Source organism: Eimeria maxima, genomic scaffold (genome assembly GCF_000499605.1).
Source record: "Eimeria maxima Weybridge genomic scaffold, Emw_scaff562, whole genome shotgun sequence".
NCBI lineage: Eukaryota > Apicomplexa > Conoidasida > Eucoccidiorida > Eimeriidae > Eimeria > Eimeria maxima.
The window spans coordinates 5,837-16,057 of record NW_013566602.1 but is presented as its reverse complement, the minus strand read 5'-3'; the positions used below and the strand labels follow the sequence as shown (position 1 = coordinate 16,057).

General features: G+C 50.1%; 2 protein-coding genes across 2 annotated transcripts; both read left to right on the top strand.

Moving 5' to 3' along the window:
- Positions 1-426: 426 nt before the first annotated feature.
- On the top strand, positions 427-5,251 carry EMWEY_00037530 (hypothetical protein, conserved; the record flags this gene model as incomplete). Its single annotated transcript, XM_013482259.1, has 14 exons — positions 427-479; positions 699-773; positions 1,125-1,207; positions 1,604-1,678; positions 2,183-2,270; positions 2,519-2,593; positions 2,993-3,062; positions 3,249-3,337; positions 3,586-3,700; positions 3,796-3,813; positions 3,917-4,035; positions 4,274-4,348; positions 4,551-4,616; positions 5,176-5,251. The coding sequence occupies 14 exons, from the start codon at positions 427-429 to the stop codon at positions 5,249-5,251; spliced, it is 1,077 nt and encodes a 358-aa protein (XP_013337713.1).
- An 876-nt stretch (positions 5,252-6,127) lies between these two features.
- Positions 6,128-9,779, top strand: EMWEY_00037520 (hypothetical protein; the record flags this gene model as incomplete). Its single annotated transcript, XM_013482258.1, has 11 exons — positions 6,128-6,145; positions 6,396-6,466; positions 6,970-7,044; positions 7,380-7,413; positions 7,571-7,612; positions 8,170-8,235; positions 8,461-8,491; positions 8,822-8,896; positions 9,155-9,193; positions 9,440-9,515; positions 9,728-9,779. 11 exons carry the CDS (start codon positions 6,128-6,130, stop codon positions 9,777-9,779), a joined length of 579 nt encoding a protein of 192 aa, XP_013337712.1.
- Positions 9,780-10,221: the final 442 nt, after the last annotated feature.

Genomic DNA, 10,221 nt, shown 5'->3' with positions numbered 1-10,221 from the left:
TAAAGGGTGAATGTATGTGGGAGTGGGGATAGGGTGATGTGGAGTGGCGAAAGGGTGCATAGGTGTGTTGGCTGATATCACGAGTTTGCGGAGAGCAGATGTTAGTTTATTTGTGGACGTCGGTAATTGTAGTTGCGGGATGGAGTAGGTGCAGCGACAGCAGTGCGAAGGCAGGAGAATGAGGCCTGTGTTGTGTTGTATTGGTTATGGTGTGACACAGGAGGCGGATTGTGTTAGGGTTTGTTTGAGATTCTCACTAAGCAGGAAACAGTTTGTTTATCGGTGCAGAGGGAATGGGATGGAGGTGCGGCTCTGCGCTTGTATCTGTGTGCGTAGATGATATCGATTGGATATTGTGTAGTCATTCGTGATAGTTTGGCATTTGATACTTTTCCACTTTTCTGAGATGTAGCTAAGCTCGGGAGCATGGCGGCCATGTTTGTCTTTGTGTGCGGGGAGGTGGAGAACGACGCTATCAGGTTAGATGGCTGGGATGTGTGTTTTGTTATGGTGCCTTTTGGTGTGGCATGTTTTGTGCATGGGCTCCCCCAGTTGCGGTCACCTGCAGGGGAACATAGAGCAGTGAAGCATTGGGTGGGGAGGGGGAAGGTATACTAGGGTGGCTACGAGTTGTACATCGGCCAGACAGTAGGTGTTTCATGTGGTGTATGATTGGGTATGTGTGCGTTTGGCTGCAGAAGATGCTGGTTGTTGGTGGAATGTTTGTTGGCAAACTGCGTGTTGGATGGATTTGTGTATGACGATGGGAAATGGTAGGCAGGTTGTCGTTTTGTGTCGTGTTGTTGACTGCAAGTTGTTGCTTGTGTGTGTCGTGTTGTAGACGGGAGTGGGTTAGGAGCAGTTTAGTTCAGTTGTGAGTGCGAGCGGCTGCCTGTTAGAATGGGTGGGAGCAAGTGGGAGTTGGGATAGGGTGGTGTGGAGTGGCGAGGGGGAGCATGGATGTGTTGGCTGACGTCAGGAGTTTGTGGAAAGCAGATGTTAGTTTGTGTGTGGAGGTGGGTGATTGTAGTTGGGTTGGGGGGATGGCGTAGGTGGAGCGCCTGTTGCAGAAAGGCAGTGGAATAAGGCCAGTGTTGTGTTGTATTGGTTATGGGGTGGCACAGGAAGTGGATTATTAGGTTGTGTCTGGGGTTCCCACTACGCAAGAAACAGTTTGATTGTCGATGCAGGGGGCAATGCGCTGGAGGTGCGGCACCCTGTGCTTGTGTCTGGGCGTGCAGACGATGGCAATTGGATATTGTGTAGGCATTGGTGAGAGTTTGATGTTTATTACATTTCCAATTTTGAAGCTATAGCCGGACTTGGCAGCGTGACAGGCATGCTTATACTTGTGTGTGAGGGGAGGTGGAGAACGGCGCTATTCGATTAGATGGGTGGGATGTGTGTTTTGTTCGGGTATCTTTTGGTGTGACATGTTTCGTGCATGCACTCCGCGAGTTGAGGTTACCTGCAGGGGAGCGTAGAGCAGTGAAGCATTGGGTTGGAGATGCGAAGATACCTTTGATGGTTACGACGTGCACATCGCCCAGTTAGTAGGTATTTTATATGGTGTATGATTGGATATGTGTGTGTTTGGCTGCAGAAGGTGCTGGTTGTTGGTGGAATGTTTGTTGGCAAACTGTGTGTTGGATGGAGTTGTGTATGACGATGGGAAATGGTAGGCAGGTTGTCGTTTTGTGTCGTGTTGTTGACTGCTAGTTGCTGCTTGTGTGTGTCGTGTTGTAGACGGGAGTGGGTTAGGAGCAGTTTAGGTCAGTTGTGAGTGTGCGAGCGGTCGACTGTTAGAATGGTTGGAGGTATGTGGGAGTGGATGTAGGGTTGTGTGGAGTGGCGAGTGGGAGCATGGATGTGTTGGCTAGTCTCACAAGTTTCTGCAGAGCAGACCTTTGTTTGTGTGTGTTATGTGTGGACGTGGATAATCGTAGTTGGGGTGGGGGCGATGGCATAGGTGCAGCGCCTGTAGTGCCGGGGTAGTGAAATGAGGCTTCTGCTGTGTTGTATTGGTTATGGCGTGACACAGAGGCGGCGTGTGTTAGGGTGTGTTTGCGGCTTTTACTAAGCAGGAAACAGTTCGGTTAACGATGCAGGTGGGAATGCGACAGCGATGCAGGACTCCATATCTATCTGTGTGTGCAGACGATGGCGGTTGAATATTGTATAGGCATTGTTGAGAGTTTGGTGCCTGGTACACTTCCATTTTTCAGAGCCATAGCCCGGCTTCGCAGCGTTGTGGGCGTGGTTGCGTTTGTGTAAGTGAAAGTGTAGAACGGCGCTATTCGATTAGATGGAAGGGGTGTGTGTTTTGTTCGGGTATCTTTTGGTGTGACATGTTTCGTGCATGCACTCCGCGAGTTGAGGTTACCTGCAGGGGAGCGTAGAGCAGTGAAGCATTGGGTTGGAGATGCGAAGATACCTTTGATGGTTACGACGTGCACATCGCCCAGTTAGTAGGTATTTTATATGGTGTATGATTGGATATGTGTGTGTTTGGCTGCAGAAGGTGCTGGTTGTTGGTGGAATGTTTGTTGGCAAACTGCGTGTTGGATGGAGTTGTGTATGACGATGGGGAATGGTAGGCAGGTTGTCGTTTTGTGTCGTGTTGTTGACTGCCAGTTGCTGCACGTGCGGGTTTCGTTGTAGACGGGAGTGGGTTATGAGCAGTTTAGTTCAGTTGTGAGTGTGCGAGCGGTCGATTGGTAGAATGGGTGGAGGTATGTGGGAGTGGGTGTAGGGTTGTGTGGAGTGGCGAGGGGGAGCGTGGATGTGTTGGCTAATGTCACGAGTTTGTGGAGAACAGATGTTAGTTTGTGTGTGTTATGTGTGGACGTGGGTAATTGTAGTTGGGGTGGGGCGGTGTCTTAGGTGGAGCACCAGCAGTGCCAAGGCACTGTAGTGAGGCCTGTGGTGTGCTGTATTGGTTATGGGGTTGCACAGGAGGCGGCGTGTGTTAGGGTGTGTTTGAGGTTCTCAGTAAGCAAGAAACTGTGGGTTATCGATACAGACAGCATTTGATGGAGATGCGGCACTGCGCTTGTATATGTGTGTGTCTAGCTTGTGGCGATTGGAGATTGTCTTGGCATGGGTGATAGAATCGAGTATTTGATCACTTATCCGTTTCTTTAATGTGTAGTCAGACCTGGCAGCGTGGCGGGCATGGTTGTCGTTGTGTGAGGGGAGGTGGAGAACGGCGTCATGAGGTTAGATGGCTGGGATGTGTGGTTTGTTAGGGTGCCTTTTGGTGTGGCATGTTTTGTGAATGCGCTCCCCGAGTTGATGTTACTTTCAAGGGAACAAAGAGCAGTGAAGCTTTGGGTGGGTAAGGGGAAGGTACCTTTGGTGGTTACGAGTTGCACATCGGCCAGATAGTAGGTGTTTCATATGCTGTATGATTGGGTATGTTTATGTTTGGCTGCAGTAGATGCTGGTTGTTGGTGGAATGTTTGTTGGCCAACTGCGTGTTGGAAGCATTTGTTTATGATGATGGGGAATGGCAGGCACGCTGGCGTTGTGTGTTTGTGTTGGTGTTGTTGCGTTGTTTGTGTTGGTGACTGCTAGTTGCTGCAGTGACTGGAGGTATGTGGGATTGGGGGTTGGGTGGTGTGGTGTGGCGAAGGCGAGCATGGATGTGTTGGCTGATGTCACGAGTTTGTGGAGAGCAGATGTTCGTTTGTGTGTGGCGGTGGGTAATTGTAGTTGGAGCAGGTGCAGCGGCTGTAGTGCTGATGCAGTGGAGGGAGGCGTGTATTGTGCTGTATTGGTTATGGTGTGGCACAGGAGGCGGAGTGTGTCTGGGTATGTTTGAGGTTCTTACTAAGCCAGAAACAGTTTGTTTATCGGGGGGACAGAAAGACTACGATGGGTATTAGGCACTGTTGTTGTATCTGTGTGTGTCTAGATTGTGGCGATTGCAGATGGCATGGGTGATGGAATCGAGTATTTAATACGTTTCCACTTTTCTGAGGCGGAGGCGAGCTCTGCTGCCTGGCGGGCATGGGTGCGACTGTTCGCAGACAGGTGGAGAATGAGAGTATACCATTAGATGGCTGGGATATGTGTTTTGTTAGGTTGTCTTTTGGTGCGGCATGTTTTGTGCATGCCCTCCCCGGTTTCAGGTTACTTGCAATGGAACATAGGGCAATGAAGCATTGGGTGGGTAATGGGAACGTGCATCAGGTGGTTACGACTTGCGCATTGCCCAGCTAGTAGGTGTCTTATAAGGGGTACGATTGGATATGTGTGCGTTTGGCTGCAGTAGATGCTGGTTGTTGGCGGAATGTTTGTTGGCCAACTGCGCTTTGGATGGAGTTGTGTATGACGATGGGGAATGGTAGGCAGGTTGTCGTTTTGTGTCGTGTTGTTGAATTCTAGTTGTTGCTCGTGTGGGTTTCGTTGTAGACCGGATAGGCTTAGGAGGACTTTACTTCAGTTGTGAGCGTGCGAGCGGTTGCCTGCCAGAATTGGTAGAAGCATGGGGGGCGTTATGATTGTGTGGCGAAGGCGAGCGTGGATGTGTTGGCTGATGTCACGAGTTTCTGCAGAGCAAATGCTAGTTCGTCTGTGGGCGTGGATGATTGTAGTTGGCGCGGGGCGATGACGTAGGTGTAGTGCCAGCAGTGCGAAGGCAGGGGAATGAGGCCTGTGGTGTGCTGTATTGGTTATGGGGTGGCACGGGAAGTGGACTAAATTAGGGTGTGTTTGCGGTTCTCACTAAGCTGGAAACTGTGGGGTATCGATGCAGACAGCATTTGATGGAGTTGCGGCACTGCGTTTGTATCTGTGTGTGTCTAGATTGTAGCGATTGGAGATTGTCTGGGCATGCGTAATAGAATCGAGTATTTCATAACTCTCCATTTTTCTAAGGCGTAGGCCTGGTCGGCAGGGTGCGGTGCATGAGTGCCTTTGTGTGAGGGCAGGTGGCGAACGCCCCAATAAGATAAGATCACTAGAAGACGTGTTTTGTTAGGGTGCCCTTTGATGTGGAGTGGTTTGTGAATGCGCTCCCCTAGTTGAGGTTACCTGCAAGGCAACACAGAGCAGTGAAGCATTGAGTTAGCCATGGGAAGGTACCTTTGGCGGTTACGAGGTGCACATCGCCCAGCTAGTAGGTGTTCCATATGGTGTAGGAATGGGTATGTGTGTGTTTGGCTGCAGTAGGTGCTGCTTGTTGGTGGAATGTTTGTTGACAAACTGCGTGTTGGATGGAGTTGTGTACGACGATGGGGAGTACTAGGCAGGTTGGTGTTTTACGTAGTGTTGTTGAATGCTAGTTGTTGCTCGTGTGGGTTTCGTTGTAGACGGGAGTGGGTTAGGAGCAGTTTAGTTCAGTTGTGAGTCTTAGAACAGTTGTTTGTTGCCACGGGTGGAGGAATGTGGCATTGGGGGTAGGGTGGTGTGCTGTGGCGGAGGGGAGCATGGATGTACTGGTTGATACCACGAGTTTGTGGAGAGCAGATGTTAGTTTGTCTGTGGGTCTAGGCAATTGTGGTTGGGGAATGTGTGTAGGTTGAGGGCCAGTAGGTCTGAGGTAGTGGAATCAGGGCTGTGGTTTGTTGTATTGGTTATGGAGTGACACAGGAAGCGCATTGTATGAGGGAGTGCTTGACGTTCCTTCTAAGCAAGAAACAGTTTGTCTAGCGGTGCAGAATGAATACGATGGAGTTGCGGCACTGTGCATCTATCTGTGTGCGTAGATGAAGGCAATCGTATATTGTGTTGGCGTGGGTGATAGTTGGGTATTTAATACCTTTTCATTTTTTAAGGTACAGCCGGGCTTCGCAACGTGGCGGGAATGGGTGTGTTTGTATGCGGTGTGACAACCGGGATATAAGATTAGATGATTGGGGTGCTTTTTTCATTGAAGTGCCTTTCGGTGTGGCATGCTTTGTGCATGCGCTCCCCGAGTTGAGGTTACCTGCAAGAGTACAGAGTGACGTCTAATGTTGGCAATGGGAAGGTACCTTTGGTGGTTACGAATAGCACATCGCCCAGCTAGTAGGTGTTTTATAAGGTGTATGATTGGGCATGTTTGTGTTTGGCTGCAGTAGATGCTGATTGTTGGTGGAATGTTTCTTTGTCAACTGCATGTTGGATGGAGTTGTGTATGACGATGGGGAATGATAGGCAGGTTGGCGTTTTGTGTCGTGTTGTTGAATGCTAGCTGTTACTCGTTTGGGTTTCTTTGTAGACGGGCGTGCTTGTGGAGGAGTGCAGTTGAGGTAGGAGTCTGTGAGGGTTGCTTGTTGCAATGGGTGGAAGTATGTGGGAGTTGGGGTAGGGTTGTGTGGAGTAGCGAAAGGGAGCATGGATGTGTTGGCTAATGTCACGATTTTGCGGAGATCAGATGTTAGTTTCTGTGTGGATGTGGGTGATTGCAGTTGGGTTTGGGCAATGGCGTAGGTGGAGCGCCAGCAGTGCCAAGGCAGTGTAGTGAGGTGTGTGTTGTGCTGCATTGGTTATGGTGTGGCACAGTAGGCGGATTGTGTTGGGGTGTGCTTGATGTTCCCACTAAGCAGGAACCTGTGTGTTTATCTGCAGACAGCATTTGATGGAGGTGCCGCACTGCGTTTGTATCTGTGTGTGTTGTATAGCTGATTGCTATGAGATACTGTGTAGGCATACGTGAGAATCGAGTATTCGATACGTTTCCATTATTCTAAGGTGTACCGGAGTTTCTCACGGTGGCTGCCATGGTCGCCTTTGTGTGCGGGAAGGTGGCGAACGGCGTCATATGATTAGACGGCTTGGATGTGTGCTTTGCTAGCCTGCCGTTTGGTGTGGCACGTTTTGTGCGTGCACTCCCCGAGTTGAGGTTACCTGCAAGGTAACGCAGAGCAGTGCAGCATCGGGTTGGTAATGGGAAGGTGCCCTTTGTGGTTACGAGGTGCACATCGCCCAGCTAGTAGGTGTTCTATAAGGTATATGATTGGGTATGTTTGTGTTCGGCTGCAGAAGATGCTGGTTGTTGGTGGAATGTTTGTCGGCCAACTGTGTGTTGGATGGAGTTGTGTACGACGATGGGGAATGGTAGGCCGGTTGTCGTTTTGTGTCGTGTTGTTGACTGCTAGTTGTTGCTTGTGTGTGTCGTGTTGTAGACAGGAGTGGGTTAGGAGCAGTTTAGTTCAGTTATGAGTGTGCGAGCGGTCGATTATTAGAATGGGTGGAGGTATGTGGGAGGGGGTGTAGGGTTGGTTGTGTGGAGTGGCGAGGGGGAGCATGGATGTGCTGGCTGACGTCACGATTTTGTGGAGAGCAGATGTTCGTTTGTGTGTGGAGGTGGGTAATTGTCGCTCGGGGGTAGTGTAGGTGCAGCGGCTGTAGTGCTGACGCAGTGGAGGGAGGCCTGTGTTGTGTTGTATTAGTAATGGGGTGGCACAGGAGGCGGATTGTATTAGGGTGTGTCTGCGGTTCTCACTAAGCAGGCAACTGTTTGCTTAGCGAAGGGAAATGAATGCGATTTAGACGCTCCACTGTTGTGTGTGTGTGTGTGTGTGTGTGTGTGTGTGTGTGTGTGTGTGTGTGTGTGTGTGTGTGTGTGTGTGTGTTTGTGTAGATGGCGGCGATCGGATATCGCGTTGGCATGGATGATAGTTTGGTATTTGATACTCATTCATTTTTCTGGGGTGCAGCGGAGCTTGGGAGCGAGGCGGGCATGTTTGTCGTTGCGTGACTGGAGGAGGAGAACGGTGCCATAAGACTGAATGGCTGTTAGGTGTGTTTTGTTGGGCTGCTTTCTGGTCTGGCATCTTTTGTGAATGCGTTCCTCGAGTTGGGGCTAATGATGTGCAGCATGGGCCTGGTGTTTTGAAGGAGCATGTGGGGCTAACCTGTTGCACATCGCCCAGGTAGTAGGTGTTTTATCTACGTCGTTGGTATACACGGAAGTGCTTGTTCGCACTAGATGCTGGTTGTTGATGGCACGTTTGTTACATAACTATGCGTTGGATGGAGCTGTGTATCAGTACGCGGAATGTTAGGCAGGTTGGCATTTTGTGTTGTGTTGCTGAATGCTAGTTGTTTCGCGTGTGGGTTATGTTACTGAAGGAAGTGGGTTAGAAAGAGTTTAGTTCAGTTGTGAATCTGCGACCGGTTGCCCGTCAAAAAGGGGGGAAATATATGGGAGTTAGGCTACCGTGTTGTGGGGTGGCGAAGGGGATCATGGATGTGTTGGCTGATACCACGAGTTTGAGAAGAACAGATGCCCGTTTGCGTGTGGAGGTGGGAAATTGTAGTTGGGTTGGGGCGGTGGCGTAGGTGGAGCGCCTGTACTGCTGACGCAGTGGAGGGAGGCCTGTCTTGTGTTGTATTGGTAATGGGATGGCACAGGAAACGGATTGTATGAGGCTGTGCCTGCGGTTCGTACTAAGCAAGAAACAGTTTGATTGTCGATGCAAAGGGCAATGCGATGGAGATGCGGCACTGTGCTTGTGCCTGCTTGTGTAGATGATGGCGATTGGATATTGTGTAGGCATTGGTGAGAGTTTGGTGTTTATTACATCTCCAATTTTGAAGCTGTAGCCGGACTTGGCAGCGTGGCGGGCATGGTTATCCTTGTGTGTGAGGGGAGATGGAGATGGGTGCTACAATATTAGACAGGTAGGAATTTTGTTTGGGTAAGGCGCCGTTTGGTGTGGCATGCTTTGTGCATGCGCTCCCCGAGTTGAGGTTACCTGCAAGGGAACAGAGTAGTGAAGCACATGGATAGTAATGGGAAGGTACATTTGAGGTGCTACGACTTGCACATCGGCCAGATGGTAGGTGTGTCACATGGTGTATGATTAGGTATGTGTGTGTTTGGCTGCAGTAGATGCTGGTCGTTGGCGAAACGTTTATTGGCCAACTGCGTGTTGGATGGAGTTGTGTATGACGATGGGGAATGGTAGGCAGGTTGGCGTTTTGTGTCTTGCTGTTGGCTGCTAGTTGTTGCCCGTGTGGGTTTCGTTTTAGATGGGCGTGCTTGTGGAGGAGTGCAGTTGAGGTAGGAGTCTGCTAGGGTCGCTTGTTACAATGGGTGGAAGTATGTGGGAGTGGGGGTAGGGTTGTGTGGAGTGGCGAAGGGTAGCATTTATGTGTTGGCTAACGTCACGATTTTGCGGAGATCAGATGTTAGTTTCTGTGTGGATGTGGGTGATTGCAGTTGGGTTGGGGGAATGGCGTAGTTGGAGCGCCTGTAGCGGTAAGGCAGTGTAGTGAGGTCTGTGTTGTGTTGCATTATGGGGTTAAATAGGAGGCGGATTGTATGAGGTTGTGTCTGCGTTTCTCACAAAGCAGGCAACAGTGTATTTGTCGAAGCGGAAAGAATGGGATAGAGACGTGGCACTGCGTTTGTGTCTGTGTGTGCGTATATGATGGCGAGTGGATATTGTGTAGGCATTGGTGATAGTTTGTGAATTTGGTATTTTTCCATTTTTCTGAGGTGCAGCTGAGCTTGGGAAAGTGGCGGGCATGGATGCCTTTATGCGAGGCGAGGTGGCGATTGGCGCTATAAGATTAGACAGGTAGGAATTTTGTTTTGGTAAGGCGTCTTTTGGTGTGGCATGCTTTGTGCATGAGCTCCCCGAGTTGAGGTTACCTGCAAGGGAACATAGAGCAGTGAAGCACAGGGTTGGTAATGGGAAGGTGTCTTTGGTGGTTACGACGTGCACATCGCCCAGCTAGTAGGTGTTTTATAAGGTGTATGATTGGGTATGTGTGTGTTTGGTTGCAGTAGATGCTGGTTGTTGGTGGAATGTTTGTTGGCCAACCAACTGCGTATTGGATAGTGTTGTGTATAACGATGGGGAATGGTAGGCAGGTTGGCGTTTTGTGTCTTGCAGTTGATTGCTAGTTGTTGCGCGTGTGGGTTTCGGTGTAGACGGGAGTGGGTTAGGAGCAGGTTAGCTCAGTTGTGAGTCTGAGAGAGGTCGATTGTTAGAATGGGTGGAGGTATGCGGGAGTGGGGGTAGGGTGGTGTGGAGTAGTGAAGGGGAGCATGGATGTGTTTGCTAATCTGACAAGTTTGTGGAGAGCAGACATTTGTTTGTGCGTGGTGTGTGTGGACGTGGGTAATTGTAGTTGGGGCGATGCCATAGGTTGGGGGCCAGTAGTGCGACGGCAATAGAATGAGGCCTGTGTTGTGTTGTATTGTGTTGGCTGTGGGAGGTATGCGCAGAGGATTGTGTTAGGATGTGTCTGCCGTTCTCGCTAAGCAGGCAACAGTGTGTT